The 17,855-nt window shown below is 42.4% G+C and overlaps 2 protein-coding genes and 1 long non-coding RNA gene across 3 annotated transcripts; all 3 read left to right on the top strand.

The window, feature by feature from the left end:
- Positions 1-1,426: 1,426 nt before the first annotated feature.
- LOC111220378 lies at positions 1,427-2,442 on the top strand. Its single transcript, XR_002665056.1, has 3 exons — positions 1,427-1,478; positions 1,976-2,071; positions 2,158-2,442. It is a non-coding gene; the product is annotated as an uncharacterized LOC111220378 (long non-coding RNA).
- Positions 2,443-3,531: 1,089 nt separating this feature from the next.
- On the top strand, positions 3,532-5,467 carry LOC111220294. The gene is made up of 4 exons (XM_022743331.1): positions 3,532-3,675; positions 4,322-4,687; positions 4,770-4,894; positions 4,983-5,467. Exons 1-4 carry the CDS (start codon positions 3,600-3,602, stop codon positions 5,106-5,108), a joined length of 693 nt encoding a protein of 230 aa, XP_022599052.1. The 5' UTR covers positions 3,532-3,599; the 3' UTR covers positions 5,109-5,467.
- A 543-nt stretch (positions 5,468-6,010) lies between these two features.
- On the top strand, positions 6,011-16,335 carry fdxr (ferredoxin reductase). The gene is made up of 12 exons (XM_022743330.1): positions 6,011-6,579; positions 6,944-7,029; positions 9,178-9,273; positions 10,609-10,731; positions 10,821-10,934; positions 11,087-11,188; positions 12,133-12,240; positions 13,101-13,185; positions 14,306-14,505; positions 14,577-14,748; positions 14,830-15,003; positions 15,820-16,335. The coding sequence occupies exons 1-12, from the start codon at positions 6,498-6,500 to the stop codon at positions 15,948-15,950; spliced, it is 1,473 nt and encodes a 490-aa protein (XP_022599051.1). The 5' UTR covers positions 6,011-6,497; the 3' UTR covers positions 15,951-16,335.
- Positions 16,336-17,855: the final 1,520 nt, after the last annotated feature.

Below are 17,855 nucleotides of genomic sequence, written 5' to 3'. Positions count from 1 at the left end.
TGTGTGTGTGTGTGTGTGTGTGTGTGTGTGTGTGTGTGTGTGTGTGTGTGTGTGTGTGTGCATCATTATCACCTGTGTGTATACAGTGAAAGTCTTGGTTGTATTTAACCCACAGGTTCTAACAGGTGTGTTCTTTGTTGTCAGATGAATTCTGGAATGTCAAAAAACCAGAGCCGGAGCCGGAGTCGGAGTCGGAGTGGGAAAGCAGGATTCCCGCCATGATGGCCGTTTGTTTCACAATCACTGGCGTCTGCATCATCCTGTGTTTCCTGTTTGGAACCAGAAGAGGAAGAGAAATCATCAGAAACATGATGACATGCAATACTCAAGATGACCTCAGTGACACAGACTCTGTGGTGGATAAAACCCTCCTGAACTCTGAACCCCAGACCCCCTGACAACATCTGTAATCTGTGTTTCAGTATATGTGTGTGGGGGTGGGGGGTTATTCCTCAACACAGCTGGCTGTGTGTCCTCCTGCCTCTCAAACGTCAGCCTGACGTTTATCTTATTTTATTTCTTTACACTTTCAATAATCTGTGACAAACTGATCAATGTAAATATGGTGATTTGTGTTTTTACAAATTGATCAATGTGAATATGATGATTTGTGTTTTTATAGATTGATTGATCCATGTATATATTCTGTGATAATCTGATTAAAGGGTTATGTCACCATTTGAACNAGCTGGTAATTCAGGAGATCAAAGGTCATCAATTTTTCCTTTCACAGAGTTAATCCGTCCCAGTGTAGAGACTCATATTATTTTTAATGGTACAAGATGATTTTGTTTTATTTTCATTCCACAAACTTTTATCATGAGATCAAACATGTGTGTTAATAACTAAAACACTCTGGATGATGACGTCGTCGCTCACTGAACAGCCTCTGTACAGTTCATGTGTTCGTTCGTATGAAAACATATTAATATGAAAACTGTGACTTCCTGCAGGAAACCTACAACAATAAAACACTTTGACCCAAAACCGTGTTTCACTCTAAACAACATGTTGCAATAACATGCATTTATCACCTGCTGCTGACCGCTCACCTTATTAACATACACACACAGAAATAAACATGTGTAATGTAGAAATACAGAAATAAATAAATATATCAATGAAATGAATACATGTGAAAATACAGGAATAACCTTTGTCGTTACCAAAATGTATTTATGCTTGTGTCATTTTTTGTTCTTTAGTTACTTATAAACCACAGACTGACCGTCTGTACTCACATGTAGGCTGCACCCGTGTATCTCTCTGCCCTATTGTTCATTTCTCCCTTTCTCTTTCTCTTTCTTTTAATCCACTTATCTTTACACCCGTGAAGGCGTTTCTCCTCCTCCTCCTCCTCCTTACCTGTTTGGAAACTCCCGCAGAAGAGGTGTGTTTCACCTTGGATCATTTCACGTGATCTGTCATTTCTCCTTCAGAATCACTCAATGGTTCTCTCCTGACAGACGCAGTCGAAGGTAGGTCTGAGTCTGTTTGCATTTCTGTTTGTTCTGCACTTGAAGCAGGGAAAGATATTGATCTAAACAAACCAAATATTTTCTCGTGATGAGGTTTTGAATGTGTACTGAATCATATTAGGTGTGTGTGTGTGTGTGTGTGTGTGTGTGTGTGTTTATTGTGAGTTTATTGTGAGTTTATTGTGATCATAAATTTACTAAAGATAAGATGTTCTATTTGTTCCCAAACACAAAAAATGTGATAATATTCGTTTGATCAAGTTGTGATTTTTAAGGGTTACTCCAATATCTTTCCACATATCAATCACTGGTTTAATCTATAACAATGTTTTTTTATATTTTGCATGTAAAATCTGAGTAGTGTAGAATTACTAGTAACTACAGCTGTCAGGTGAAAGCAGTTGGGTGAAGTACAATATTTCTCCCTGACTTGACGGTAGAATGACGTTCAGGCGCCAGAGCGGTTCTTAACATTTACTTTGTTCCTCTCTCTGAAGACGGAAGATCCAAGATGTCCGGCCTGAGGTTGTGGCTGACTTTGCTCTTTGCTGCTACTTTTCAACAAGGCCAGGCCGAGACCTTATCAAATAAAGGTATTTATATGAACATACTGTATATACTGTAGATACATTGTGAAGTAAGAGAAGGAAATCATAACTTCTGCTTTGTTCTCTTCCAGGAGTTTTACTGAAGTGCAACAGATCAGTGGAAGTTGAAGCTGGAGGAACTGTGACACTAACCTGCAATGTGACTTACGACTTGGAGGACCCTACAGATTGTGAAGCTAAAAAACTAACCTGTAATGACGCAAATATCAGCATATATGACATCAATAGAGTGAATTACACTCATGCCATCATGTCAGTGAACATCTCACAAGTCCAGAAAATGGGGAATTACACCTTCAAAGTGATGACAACTTGTGGTGGTGATGTCTTTACGGTACAAATGAACCAGCTCATCAGCAAACGAGGTCTTACAGGTGAGTCTGGTGTGTGTGTGTGTGTGTGTGTGTGTGTGTGTGTGTGTTTGTTTGTGTGTGTGCATCATTATCACCTGTGTGTATACAGTAAAAGTCTTGGTTGTATTTAACCCAAAGGTTCTAACAGGTGTGTTCTTTGTTGTCAGGTAAATTCTGGAATTTCAAAATACCAGAGCCAGAGCCAGAGCCCGAGCTGGAGCCGGACAGCAGGATTCCCGCCACGATGGCTGTTTGTTTCACGATCACTGGCGTCTGCATCATCCTGTGTTTCCTGTTTGGAACCAGAAGACGAAGACAAGCCATCAGAAACATGATGACATGCAATACTCAAGATGACCTCAGTGACACAGACTCTGTGGTGGATAAAACCCTCCTGAACTCTGAACCCCAGACCCCCTGACAACATCTGTAATCTGTGTTTCAGTATATGTGTGTGGGGGTGGGGGGTTATTCCTCAACACAGCTGGCTGTGTGTCCTCCTGCCTCTCAAACGTCAGCCTGACGTTTATCTTATTTTATTTCTTTACATTTTCAATAATCTGTGACAAACTGATCAATGTAAATATGATGATTTGTGTTTTTATAGATTGATTGATCCATGTATATATTCTGTGATAATCTGATTCAAGGGTTATGTCACCATTTGAACACATGCAGTCTCCTCATGATGAAGAGTATGACCCTGTGCTGTGCTGTGATGAGTTGCATTATGGGAAATTTGGGATCCAGCATTTTTGGGATTAAATTACAAGGGATTAAAAACCAGGAGAGAATTTCCTCCTTTTTCTAATGTGTCACTTGGAAATTATATTATATTATATTATATTATATTTCATGTTACTGTTGATAATGACATGAAAAAGCTAATAATTGTTACTGTGACAGGGTGTTAATGTGTCAGTCATGGTGCAGATTAACTCAGACACTGTACATAACACATCTTCTGTGTGATGGAAAATCTCTTCAAATAAACATTTGACAGTATCAAGCACTTCCTCGTCTTTGATGTGACTGTGACGTTGCAGAGCGCACACACACACACACACACACACACACATACACACAGTTTCCCCTGTACACCACACTGCTCTCTCTGAGTGACAGTCAGTCAGTTGTGGGCCTGCAGCCCAGCTCACAGGATGGAAGCCTACTCATGGAGCTGTGTGCTGGGATTACTCTGCATGCCTGCTGAGGTTATACTCCACAACTGGACAGGTGAGTGTGTGTGAGTGTGTGTGTGTGTGTGTCTGTGTGTGTGCATGTGTGTGTGTGTGAGAGAGAGACTAGATGGAGAAGTGTGAGTCGTCGGTTCCTGTTTGTCATGTTTTTGTCGTTTGAGCAGTGAAACGACCAGCTGATTCTTTACTTCAGTAAAAGTACAACAGTGAAAACTAAAAGTCCTTCAATCACAATCTGATTAGTTCAAAGTCATTTTATCAGCAAAGCGTTCTCAGAGTGTTAGAACTAACAGCATCGTTCTGCAGGAGAACACTTTGTTACTGGTTCATTAACGTCTCACTGTTTACTGCAGATGGTTTCAGTCTGGTCCAGACTCACAGGTCAAACAGTGGAGAACCACTGGTTTAATTATGTTTCAGAAAATTCATTTTTAATGATTTTTAAACTTCATCTAAAATGTGACCTTTGACTGTGGCTGCTAAATACAGTTAAACAGGAAGCACAGCATTTCACTGAGCTGTAGAGTAGACGTATAAAACTTGAGTGGAGAAAGGTGATACTGAGTAACGGTTGACAGAGGTGATAACTGTCTGACTCGTCTTCAGCTTCAGTTTCCTGACGTTTCTCTACATGAACAACTCACTGCTCTCAGTAAGCGTCCTCCTCCTCCTCCTCTCCACAGTGTCTCAGGCCCCTCTGTCCGTCTCTTTCCTGAGAGTAAACTCATCTGCTGAGATCACGTGCACCACGTCGCTGTCTAACCCGATGGGGCTCTACCTGCACAGGCGCTTCAGTGGTGACAGGGACGTCGTGTTCCTATCCTTGACAGAGGGGCAAATCACCAAGTATAAAACAGATCCAAAATTTAATAACCGAATTCACGTAACTGCGGACGAGCAGGCGATGGAGGGCTCTGGGTTCACGCTGCGCCTGTCTCTGCTGGAGCTGGACGACACCGACATGTACTTCTGCAGCTGGATCCACTTCAGTCAACAGACCCACCAGAGGGAAACCCAGTCCAGCAACGGCACCATCATCATTGTCAAAGGTGAAAGGACACACATATACACACCGTCCATTCATAATGAGAAGAAATAACTTGTTATAAGCTTTGTTCTTGTGTCTCACAGAGGAGGGCCTCCAGGAACCGTGCAAGGACAAGATTCTGGATCTGACCTTGATTTCCTTGAGCATGACAGCGTTCACCACCATACTGGTCCTCTTTATTGTAGCACTGACTCTGAAATGCAGACGAGTAAGTACGAAGCTGACTTATGCTCTCATCAACAGGAGCAAAGACGAACAGCACTGTGTTCAGACGAATGTGTTTCTCTGTGTAACAGTTCAGAAAGACCTTCAGACCTGCTGCAGAACCACGCAGGCCCACCAGCCCTCGGCACATCTGTCCTCAGCACTATCCCTACATGATCACATCTGCAAACCCTCTGGACTTCAGGGGCATCCTGTGAAGAGCTGAATGTGTCACATGCAGGGTCTGTAATGACTGAGGTCTGCAGCTCGACCCATTAAAGCTGCGTCATCTTTTGTTCTTTTCATTTCCTTTTACACAAATTTGTGTTGTTTGCAGAAAAGTGACAGAGCCACCACATCCTGGATGATGTGGTGTGTACGGACATGCTTGCGTGTGTGTGTGGTGCCGTCAAACACACACTGCAGAAAAACAGAGCATCTTCTTGTTCCATGTTGTGCAACATGTTTGCTTGACCTTTTCAGTTTTATCATGATTACTGTATGTTTCCATCAACAGATATGGATCTTTCTGTTTCTGTCTGTCTTGATTTGAACATTAAAGCTTTTTCCAGCGGTGCTATTCTGTTAAATGTCACCTCTTCTTCCTTCACCTGTGTCTTTATTTAACATCCAGACACATGTTCCTATCAGCCCTCGTGTACCGTCAGTTGTTTAACCTGCTGCTCTCTCTGAACGAATAATCATGTTTTAGGTTTTTTCCTTGCCCCTTTCAGAATATGTGCAAATAAACAAGAAGACAAAGAAGCGGTCACACTCTGCAGGACTTAAGCTTTTACTTTAGGTTTCAGTTCATTGCTTATATTCATGACCTCTGGCCTGTTGAAGTGAGACAGGAAGAGCATCTTAGTGGAGCAGGTCTTATTGAGGCGCCAATTGTTTCAGTACACACTGATGTCCTCATATTCATCTGTGTGAAACCAAAAGTGTCTTAATGTGTCTGTCTAATAGGGCCTGTTTTTTTTCTACAGATATTTTAAAGCATGAGCAAGAGTTATTTTCTGTTTCTGTTCATGTTCAATAGGCAGAAAATAAAACAATAACTATAATTCAGTCCCATTTTCAAGATTTAATTCTTCAGGTTTAATATGATGCTCTGATTTTCAACAGAGAGACATTTACTGTACAGAGAACTGTCAACAGGTTTATTTAGTGTCACATAAACTGAAGGTAATCGATGGCAAAACTCGTGGAAAAGCGCTAATATAAAAATAGCTGCACCGCTCCTGTGGAACCTTCGTTCTGAACTGTCGGTTTCCCAGGGACGACTGAGGGGAAAACACACCGTGCAGCCTTGAAAACTGTGATAACACTGTAACTATGAAGTTAACGTTGTTGAATTATAGAAACGCGTTTCGAAGTGCGTAGACGTGGTGAAGTGTTAGCATTAGCTAGCTAGCTAGCTAGCTGAGGGCACGGAGACTGTTGAAAAACTTCCCGGGAAACATCAACGTTTGGGGTTTCACCTCCTGCTCTTGAGTCCAGCAGAGGCTGCTATGTGAAGCGGGTCGCTGAGAACCAGGACGCCATCAAACTGGACTGAAGTGTTTTCTTAGTTTAAAGCCCGACAGCCTCCGTGACAGGAGAAGATGAGCGGCCACAGACTGCTGCTCCCCGGGCTGAGGCTGTGGACTTCCGGGAAAAGTCGGTGGATGAGTCGCCGTCACGACGGTGAGTCTCTGCACCGTCTGAACTCCGCTCTGTTCAATGCTGACATGTAGCCCTCCGAGCACACGCACCAAACCCCATTCAAACTTTACTCCATTATGATTTGTCTAAGTTGTTTATTGGTCAAACTACACACCTGCTAAAAGACATGTTTACCTTTTTTAAAAAAAAAGTAGACTTCACTCAGTGATTCGGCACACACCACATGTTTATATCTATAAAATATAATCTACAACTTCATGCCTGACTCTGGTGGCTTAAATCTCAGTTAAATAATTGACACCGGGTCCAGACCTTTTTATGTTTTTATAACTGCAGCTCCAAACTTAAGTGAGTTTCTCTGCTTTGTTCTCTGTTGACTCTGCAGGTGCATGTTTTTCCTCCTGCAGTCCAAAGGTGTGTATTGTTGGAAGTGGGCCAGCAGGTTTCTACACAGCACAGCATCTGATCAAGGTAATTTACCACCCTTTATGGCTAGGTGTTTTCTTCTCAGACTCAGATAAATTACCAGAGAAATAAATGTTTTTATAACCCTATAAAAAAAAGCAGTTCTGCTCACTGATGTGAAACACTTTCTGCGACAGTCCAATACTCCAAAGATGAAGGGACTGAATGAAAACCGAAGCTGATTGTGATATGAGTGGGGATTTCAATGTGAATGATATTTCTTTAAATGTCACTGAACAAAATCTAAACATGATGGTGATGATGGTTTGATTTTTGTTTTGGTTTTGGTTTTGTACCAAAACAAACATGTTTCCACTCATCTGGAGAATATGATTTAAAGACTGAGGCGTCTCTGTAGCCTCATGCTCTGATGTTACTTCATCAGAAAAACACAGCTCCTGTGGTTTGGATAATGCTCTTGGACATGTTGCAGTTTTAATAATATATTGATTAATTGTTCAGCTCTCGTGGAAAAAGTGTGACAGAGTGTCTGACAGGTTGATATGACATGTTGTCCAATCCTCATGTCATCATGGTCGTCTTCCTGGATTTTCCACAAGATACTGGTCCGGCAACACACAAATCATTGTTTCGTTTTCATGCATATTGAAAACATCATTCAAACTAACACAGCGTAGGTTGGTAAAGTATGTGACCCCCATCGGCTAATGGCATCAACAGAAGCTCCGTCAGGAGTTATCAAACCTGGAGTCCTGTCAATGCAACCAGATTGGAGGTGTGGGTTAGAGACACTTTGAACGCTCAGTAATGTTAACAAAGAAGAAATAGTTTGTGTGGTGTAGAAAAGCTCTGCATTCTACATCCTGAACATCATCATCATCATCCCAAAGATGAAGCAGGGTGGAGGGAGCAGTATGATTTTGGGGCTGATTTGCTGCCTCTCGACCTGGACATCGCCACGTCATCGAGGAGAAAATGAATTCTCAAGATTATCAAGGTCTCTTCTAGGGTAATTTCAGGGTGTCTGTCCACCTGCTGAAGCTCAGGAGAATCTGAGTGATGCAGCAGGCCAGTCAGAGCCCAGACCTTATTCCAGTAAAGATAATGTGGAATGAGCTGAAGAGAAACATGCAAACCAGACATCCTGAGAATATGTCTGAGCTGAAACTGTTGTTTAAAGAAAAACGGTCCAAAATTCCCCCTGAACATTGAGCCGCTCTGATCAGCCGCTACTTGAAGAACTGGTTTGAGGTCATTGTTGCCAAATGAGGTTCAACCAGTTATTAAATGCAAGGCTTCACTTTTCCCACCAACACTGTGAATGTTTAATTGCTCTATTCAATAAAGACACAAGAGATTATAATTGTGTGTGCATGTGTGAAATATTAGTTTAGGGAAACTGTTTGTCTGCATTTGTGACTTAGATAAAGATCACATCACGTTTTATTTTTTTCAGTGCAGAAAACCAGAAGCAGTAGAAAACGGTTCACACACTTTTTTGCCACTGTAGATGGAGCAAGTCTTATTGAGTCACCAGCTATTTCAGTACCTGTTGATCTCATAATATACACCTGTGTGACTAGTCCCTAATATGGCCTGGTTTTTTCTATAGTTATATTAAAGCATGAGCTAGAGTTATTTCCTGTTTCTGTTCATGTTCAACAGTCTACTAACATGAGAAAAATATTTAAATGGTTCAGAAAAGTAGCAGAACAGTCTGTGGATGGGAAGTGGCTCATAGAAATAAAATTCTATTGCAGTAATAATTATCATTCTGTAACAGGTTTATAATAAAAACCTTTTGTATGATTTTGTATTCGGTGAATTTCCGCTGTGTCTCACTGAGCTCTGAGGACACAGTAAAGTGTTAGCTTAGCAACCAGAATTAGCATTCCCTTTTCTCGTCATGTCTCCTGAACTCTCCAGATCTTAGTTAAATTTATTGGATGATCAGACTGACAGTCTGCAGCATGCTAACAGCTCTGTGAGGCTGTTTTGAGCTAAATGCTAATGTCATCATGCTAACAGCTCTGTGAGGCTGTATGCAGGCACAGTGCTGTTTTAAGCTAAATGCTAACATGTGTAGCATTTAGCTTTAGGTGTAATGTTTGTTGTCTGTGCTCATTTACTCTAATAACTGTAATCTGAATCATTTTTGTGTTATTTATTTATTTATTTTTGTTGTGCTCTCAGGCTCAGCAACACGTCCACGTGGACATCTACGAGCGGCTGCCCGTCCCCTTCGGTCTGGTCCGGTTTGGAGTGGCCCCTGATCATCCTGAAGTCAAGGTCTCTGCTTCTGAGAACCAGCACTGTTTGTATTATTGTACTATTATTCATTTATTAAGAACTGCAGGTGCAGTCTGTGTTCAGCTGTCACACAAACAAAAGCAGGAATGCTTTGGTAATGCAACATAATTAGTTTGTGCACAGATCGAGAGCTGGGGTTATTTCTGAGTACCAGACAAACCTGGTAATCAGAAACCAGGTTGTTGTAGTAGTTCATCATGAAAAGTGTATTACAGAAACATTTACACACACACACACACACACACACAGGTCTCCAGCCTGTCTGGAAAAAAACTTCCTGGCACGTGTGATGGAAAATGTAATTAGCCACTTAATAGTGATATAAACCTGTCAGATAAAAAACAGACCTGCTGGGCCAGGAAGTCATGTAAGGAAGAGTGACAAATTTGTGTGCGTGCGTGCGTGCGTGCGTGCGTGCGTGCGTGCGCGCGTGCATTCGGCATGCGTGCGTGCGTGTGTGTGTGTGTGTGTGTGTGTGTGTCTTTCTGTTCTCATCAGTTTTCAATCTTTACATTGTGATATGAGTCATGATTTCAGTCGGAATGACACTTTTCATTTTCACTGACATTTTTCTTGACATCTGAAGGATATGATTTGTAAGCTGAGGGCGTCTCTGTAGCACCACAACGCTTATGGTGCTCACCTTCATCACAAAAACTGCAGCTCCTGTGATTTGGATATTGCACTTTGTCACATTGAGATTTAGATTATATTTAGATTTATTGTACAGCTCTAAAATATGTATTATCAATGGATCAGACTTTATTTGTATCGCACTTTACATACGACATAAGGTGTTACCACCACACACAGAGCGATAAATGACTAAGTTATAAATAGAAGCAATGAGACGATTATAACAGGAAGTGAGGAAACCGAATATGATGATATTGAAACAGAGGAGATGCACTGATGTAAGTAAAACCTGAAATGTTGCTTCACATCAGGTGATGTGTGGTGTGCGATGCAATCTCAGAAAGTTTCCACATTTCCCTCAGGCAGTGAAGAGAAAATGAGAAACAAACCACACCTGAGGACAAAACCACTGCATTGACCAGATTCTTGTCTGTGTGGGGAAAGCAAACAGGAGCTCTGCCTCCTGCTATTTATTATCTGTGCGACTGTTTAATTGGCCGATTATTCTCTCAATTAGTTGATTAATTGTTTTGTATACAAACTGTCACAGGCAGTGAAAACTCACATTTAAATTTTCTGAGAAATAATCAACTGACCACAGAGAAGATGCAGTGGGTCTGATCACACAGCAACCAGAAAATCAGTATTGAACACTTCCCGATCTCCTCGTCTTTTCAGAACGTCATCAACACATTCACACAGACGGCCAAACACTCGCGCTGTTCCTTCTACGGCAACGTGAATGTGGGGAAGGATGTGAGTGTCCAAGAGCTGCAGCGAGCGTACCACGCAGTCGTACTGGTGAGACCACGAGGAGACGATTCCCTGCCTGCAGCCGAAATCGCCTTCATATAAAACCTCCTCATGGTGTGTTTGTGTGTCTCCTGTAGAGTTACGGGGCCGAGGGGAACCGGACTATGGGAGTCCCAGGAGAAGGTCTAGCTGGTGTGTATTCGGCCAAAGACTTTGTGGGCTGGTACAACGGGCTGCCCAGCTGTAGACAGGTATTCTTACAGTAATTGTTAAAAGTTTCCTGTAAATCAGATAGGTATTGTTCTCAGAGAGTTATCACATCAGTTGTGGTATTTCTACTTCCTGTTCTGCTTCTTACCAGCAGATCTCTCTCATTCTCTCTTTTATGCACTTGTCTGTTCAGCTGAGTCCAGACCTGAGTTGTGAAACAGCTGTTATTCTGGGACAAGGTAACGTGGCCCTGGACGTAGCCAGAGTCCTGCTGTCTCCCGTCGACATGTTGAAGGTGAGAAACACACAGGTGGTTAATTAAGGTCAAACTGTAGAGATGCATGTTTAACAGAAGCAACCACACAGCATCACATTCAATGATCAAAGCTCATGAAGGAAACGATAAAATCAGAGGAGTGAAGACTCTTTATCTGCTGATCTCATCGTCAGTCGTTGCAGCAGGTCTGGTATGAGTTTGAGGAGAAAAACAACTTTAATCAAGATGAGAAGAAATAGGTCAGATCAGTGTTTCAGTCTCTGCACGTGTTTTTGACAACAATACAAGATTTACAAATGCCCCTTGACTCTGCCTAAAATACTTAGCCTGTATCATATCAAAACACAAATCTATGCACCGATACCACACAATTTATTAATGAACATTATCGTTTCACTCCCTAAAACCAGTTCTTCTTCTCTGCTCTAAATCAGCAGCCTATACAGGACGTTGTGCTGCGCAGCCACCGGCAGCTACTGTTTCAGAGCAGTGAAGAAGAACTGATCTCTGGTAAATAGTGTAACGTTGTACACAGTGGAAAGTTGCACCAGTAAAAAGGCGATGTGTCCCGTATGTAAAGGTATACACCCGTGCACTCTGTGTATTACAGTGCAGTCCGATACAGCAGCTCTGCCGTAACGTCTTTACACAGCTAAAGGTGGTGCTGTACTAAATTACATTATAACATGAAGCCAGAACAACAGAACCACTGACTACGACTTCGCAGCTCAGATCACCTGAACCTGATCGATCTACAGTCACTTCCTCTGTGTGGAAACATCTGTGTAATTGGGCTGATCAGGTTGAAACATGAACTTACAGTGTTATAAATGTCATTCATACAAGTCTCTAAATATGTACATATATATATATATATATATCATCTCAGCAAACCGGTTCTTCATGGGAAACTGCCGTTATTGAAGAGGCTGTGATGGAAAATATTTCTTGCTTTACTCCAGGAGACTGACATCACCCAGCCTGCCCTGGAGGCTCTGGCCCACAGCCAGGTCCGCAGAGTGCTGATTGTTGGCAGGAGAGGACCCGTACAGGTCGCTTTCACAATCAAGGTGGGTTTGACAAGAGAAAGTATGTTTGAATAGAATAGCAAGTGTTTGTTTTTACTGAGCTTTGAATTGACCTTACATAACTACAATAAAACCTTCCACTTCAACCGTTGGATTTGTTTAGGAGCAGCACAGGCTGCCGCAAACCGACTTCTACATAAGGTCATGCACGCTTTTATTTTCTCGCTCCTTGACTATGGTAATGCAGTATGTGCTGCATCAGGCAGAGCTCCCTTCACAGGCTACAACTTTTACAGTACGCAGCTGCACAGACGTTAACCGGCACCGTGCGATATGAACACTTTACCCCATCTTAAGTGTCTTTTAAAAACTTCTTAAAACATTATTTTATTTGAAAGCTTTTATGAATGTTTGATATGTTATTGTGTTTTATTTATATTTTCATGTAACTCACTGTTTTATGATGTTTGTTTTTAATTACCCTTTTTCTTTCTGTAAAGCACCTTGTAACTAACTTGTAACTGTTAATAAAAGAGCTATATAAATAAAGTTTATTATTTTATGTAATACTCATATTCATTAGCTAGTTCAGTTATCCTTCCATAAACTAATAAAACTCACAGTTCATGTCTGTGTGACTGATTATTCTGGTTTATTAGAACTTCACACACCATCATCATCTAAAGGTTAAAGGGCAAGTCATTTTTTTTCCAAACGGTTTATTGTAAAGATTTGACCTTTTTTGCTCCTTTTCATAATGTGAAAAACACCTGACTGCTCAGGTGTCTGTGATTATCCCGCTGTGTTTCAGTGTTTCCATAATTGAATAGAAATGTGACGATCAACCAGAATAAGCTCATATGTTCTCACCTGTAGACGATCTTTGTTCTGCTCGTCTGCAGGAGCTCAGAGAGATGGTGAACCTGCCGGGGACCAGACCTGACATGGTGGAGGCTGACTTTGATGGAGTCACAGAAGCTCTGAAAGGTACGAGAAGACTTCGGTGTGTTCTCTGTTTAACTGTATAAACACAACACAAGAGAAGGAGACAAGTCACAGGTTTTATTCACCACAGTGAGAACATGTCCTGTAGCTCATCTACAGTCAGCTGGTGACACGGGTTCTGCTGGTGCAGCTTGGACGTTATGCGGCACTGTCCTCATCCTTGTCTTCGTCCTCGTGGTCGTCAGAGAGACGACATTGAGCTGACTGATGGTGCTGCTCTAGTGATAACAGCCTCCCGCTCAGGGCTGACCGAGAACCTTGATCTGTGTTAAACGTCAGACTCACTGAGTGAAGGATGATGTAAGAAGCTGGTGGTTTGTGTCTGTTCTCAAACTGTCAGTGATGATTTTAATGTCAGACAAGTGTCGCAGGTTCATGTTTACAAGCAGTTGCAGGAAGTTGATGAAGACCAGTGAATCTGAACATGTTCCAAAACAACCTGAGTGTTGAGGTTTGTCTTGATATGCTCTGCATATCTGCTCTGAGATACACACACCTACACACTCTTTCCATATTTACTGAAACAACAGACACTTCACGCTGATGCATCAGCAGATGAAAGCACACAAACACTCACACACGTTTACATATACACACACACATGCCACAGTTAACTGTTTTAAGATGTAGGGTAAGATCAGATTTTATCAACAAACTCAACTGGAAACAGTTTAGTCTAGAAGCCTATTCATTTTAATATTTAAATAATTAACATTATCTGATCATCTGATCAGGTCACAGTTCAGTCAAATACTTTATCAATAATATGAACACAAATCATTTATTTCCATTTGTTTCCAGAACAGACAGATGTTTTCAGAGCAGACATTTGTTTCCAGAACAGACAGATGTTTTCAGAGTAGACAGGTGTTTTCAGAGCAGACAGGTGTTTTCAGAGCAGACAGATGTTTTCAGAGTAGACAGATGTTTTCAGAGCAGACAGGTGTTTTCAGAGCAGACAGATGTTTTCAGAGTAGACAGATGTTTTCAGAGCAGACAGGTGTTTTCAGAGCAGACAGATGTTTTCAGAGTAGACAGATGTTTTCAGAGCAGACAGGTGTTTTCAGAGCAGACAGATGCTCAGTGTTAATGTCGCCGTCAGATTTACCGAGGCCCAGGAAGCGTCTGACAGAGCTGATGCTGAAGACGGCTCTGCAGACTCCAGGTGAGACGGAGCAGGAGAGGAGGGACCAGGCCTCCCGGACGTGGGGCCTTAGATTCTTCCGGAGCCCCGTCGAGGTCCTGGCCGACCCTGAACGCCACAGGACGGCTGGTATCCGACTGGCGGTCACCAGGCTGGAGGTAAACAGGATTTCATGTGTGCAGCTGCTCGGTATGAGCTCAGTTAAAGCTGGTTACCTGTGTGTGAGCAGGGTTCAGGTGAGGCGGCCCGGGCGGTGCTCACTGGAGACGTGGAGGACGTGACCTGCGGCCTCGTCATCAGCAGCATCGGCTACAAGAGCCTCCCCATCGACCAATCGGTGCCCTTCGACTCTAAGAGCGCCATCGTCCCGAACACCATGGGCCGCATTAAACAAGCCCCAGGTACAGAGTCCACAGGTACACACAGGTGCACACAGGTACACAGACAGACATAATCAAACTACAGCCCATGTGTCCCTCCAGGTCTGTACTGCAGTGGTTGGCTGAAGACTGGACCCACAGGTGTGATCGCCACCACGATGAACAACAGCTTTGACACGGCTCGGTCGTTACTGGACGACATGGAGTCAGGAGTTCTGGATCTATCAGCTGCCAAGTCTGGATCACAGGTCATCACTGCTCTGCTGGAACAGAGAGGTACTGTCCTGTCACCTCACCTGTCACCTCACCTGTTGGGTCACAGCAGCCAGTGATGACCTGAATCAGCAGCATGATCACAACCTTCATGAAGGAGTCGCTGCTGCTCCGTTAGATTAGTTTCAGCTAGGTGTTCCTAATAAACTGCCAACTGACTGTATCTCATTGGTGGATTACTGATCAGGGCCTCAGTTAAGTTTTTTTTTTACTTAAGTATGACACTTGCGGTTTTATTTTTCCTTAGCTGAGGGAGTAACTTAAGGGTGTTGCACAGAATCTCTTAAAAGGTTTCCTTAGTTAAGGAAAAGATTTGAGGCATTTGCTGCAGCGAAAGAGATTTTACAGAAACACATGAAACACCTCGACTAAACCTCACCAGAAAGATCATGTGACATAAAACCGTAGAGCTCATTGAGATGTGGACATTAGAGGATCCAACTGTAGACGGTCGGATGAATCATAAACTGACTGCAGGTCAGATCTGAGATGTGGAGTCACTTCCTCATCGTTAACTGTGTCTCCTGCTCCAGAACTCTTCTTCTTGGGTCATGAAGACTTGTTGACGTGTTTTGTGCAACCAGCCGAGAATACATGAAAGTATCTGAAGGTTTTATGTTGGGAAAACCCTACTCCTCCACAACCAGTACACACACGCACACACCTTATTCTGAAGTTTACTAAAGGAAAGTGTTGCGTGTCTCATCACTAGTCAGTGTTTTAATGGCGAATGAAAACACAGTTGGTGCTTCCTGTCTGACATGATCAGTGTCTCTCACCAGTCACGTCTCATCAGTCAAACTGTGTTGGTGTTTGCAGGAGTGAAACCGGTGAGTTTCTCAGACTGGGAGAAGATCGACAGGGTGGAGATGAGCAGAGGTGAAGCCTCAGGGAAACCCCGAGAGAAGCTGCTGACTGTGGAGGAGATGCTCCACGTGGCTCGAACCTGAACCTGGTCTCAGGTGAACCGGACTATGACAGACACACAGCTGCTGTTGTAAATGGGGACCACAGAGACCAGTGACTGACCAGTAACTGAGCACAGATAATAAATGGGGTTACTATTGAACATGCACTGAGTTCATTGGTCCAGATGAACAGCTGATTAGTTCTGACAGTTTACACCTACTTCACCTGGTTCAGTCTGAAGCTGATGAAGTGATTAGTAATGACCTTATCTACTGTAATCAACTGTGTGTGTGTACACTGCATCATATTCACCATCATTAAACATTTTATTTTATATAAAAAGATTCTTCTTTTCACTTCCTGCTGCTGTAACCTAGCAGGGTTCTTGCACCATTTTAAGAGTCAAATTTAATGCCTTTTAAGACATTTTAAGACCTCAACAAATAAAATTTAAGACTAAAAAATGTCTAACAATTTCTTTGGTAGAAAATACATTTACTTTATCTTAAACACAATCAAAGCTAAAAGTTGTATTTTTTCCATTTTTTTCCTTTCCATTGTGACACAGAACAGAGCCAACAATCATTTTCCAAATAAGGACAGAATAACACTGAATAACACTTTGACACTTAAAGCAGTCTCCATTGTAAATAACAACAATAATCAAGATACGCCGTTTTATTTTCACCACAGGTGAATGACTTTGCAAGCTGGGAATCGGAGGAACATGGCAGCAAAGACGCCACTGAATGAATTATTCCTCATCACAGTATGGAGAACCCACAGTACCTCTGCCTTTTGGGTCTCTGGTGGTAAAATTAAGCTTTTCAAAGCCGACTGAGAGGTGGCGTCTGAATTTATATCTTTAGCTCGTGCTCCGAATAATGCAGGGATTAGCCTGGCCCCGCGGTGGCAAGCTGCCGCCGCATACCGCTGGTGCTTAACTCCTCTCATGTGCGCCTCAACTGCTTTGAGACCCATGGTCCCTAAGGGAAAAAGTCTTTTTACAAAATTTGCACGTTGCCTTATTGTTATTTTCCGCGCTTTGACAACCACCGCGCGTACTGGCTGCACGCAGGCCGACGTCGGTCTGTCGCTGACGTACCGTAAAACGGCCATTAATCGCGGAGTCTCTCATTTACGACGGTATTTGTACTAAGTTAAACAAATAGACACTATGTTTTACGGTCGTCCACTGAGCTTTCCCATCGGCATTAAACGCACCGTCTGGAAATTGAATACTTACAAGAAATTTATGGTACATTTAAGACCTTAATTACCCGGATTTTAATTTAAGACTTTTTAAGGACCCGCGGGAACCCTGCCTAGATCTGTCTCGTTAGCTCAGAAATGCTACATGCTAAAGTGTTTTGAGGTGATGCACAGGGTCTGTTAAAGCAATGGAGGGGAAACACTGTGCTGCCATTAATATGCGTTAGAGCAACAAACATGTATCAATCCACAGATGAAAATAGTCCCTAACAAATGCACTTTTCCTCTTATTTGAGTATCCAGGTGTTTTAGGAAATTACTTTACATCAGTCAGCTGATCATACAGCTCCAGGAAGTGTTAAACACTGAAGCAGACTAGTTTAGCCTACCTGTACCTGCAGCCGGCTGACTGGTCCTACAGTCTACTCCTTTAGAACTGTCTTAGCCGGTTTAACTGAGCCTGATATTAGTGACTCATAATATCACGTGTGGTCATGTGACTGAGGGGCAAATGAATGAATGAATGAATGAATGAATGTTGCATCATTACTCAGAAGTTTGTCAAACCTGTTTACAAGGTGATGGCATGTTGATGCTGCGTTCAGTTTGTCTCCACTGCCCCCGAGTGGTCAACAGAACTATTACAAGTGTAATTACAACCAACATCAGACAAGAGGAAATGACCTGACCAGAAACAGGAAGTTATATTCACATATTAACAGTAAAGTTGAGGC

This window comes from Seriola dumerili, unplaced genomic scaffold, assembly GCF_002260705.1.
Source record: "Seriola dumerili isolate Sdu_G_001 unplaced genomic scaffold, Sdu_1.0 BDQW01000068.1, whole genome shotgun sequence".
NCBI lineage: Eukaryota > Metazoa > Chordata > Actinopteri > Carangiformes > Carangidae > Seriola > Seriola dumerili.
The sequence above is the reverse complement of the archived record's forward strand: the minus strand, read 5'-3'. Positions and strand labels throughout refer to the sequence as shown.

Excerpts from the sequence above, each read along its gene's own strand:
- LOC111220294 (XM_022743331.1), top strand. The coding sequence starts at position 3,600 with ATGGAAGCCTACTCATGGAGCTGTGTGCTGGGATTACTCTGCATGCCT. Across the intron at positions 4,688-4,769 it reads CACCATCATCATTGTCAAAG|AGGAGGGCCTCCAGGAACCG; the intron begins GTGAAAGGACAC and ends TGTGTCTCACAG. Across the intron at positions 4,895-4,982 it reads TGACTCTGAAATGCAGACGA|TTCAGAAAGACCTTCAGACC; the intron begins GTAAGTACGAAG and ends TCTGTGTAACAG.
- fdxr (XM_022743330.1), top strand. The coding sequence starts at position 6,498 with ATGAGCGGCCACAGACTGCTGCTCCCCGGGCTGAGGCTGTGGACTTCC. Across the intron at positions 12,241-13,100 it reads AGGTCGCTTTCACAATCAAG|GAGCTCAGAGAGATGGTGAA; the intron begins GTGGGTTTGACA and ends GCTCGTCTGCAG. Across the intron at positions 15,004-15,819 it reads TGCTCTGCTGGAACAGAGAG|GAGTGAAACCGGTGAGTTTC; the intron begins GTACTGTCCTGT and ends TGGTGTTTGCAG.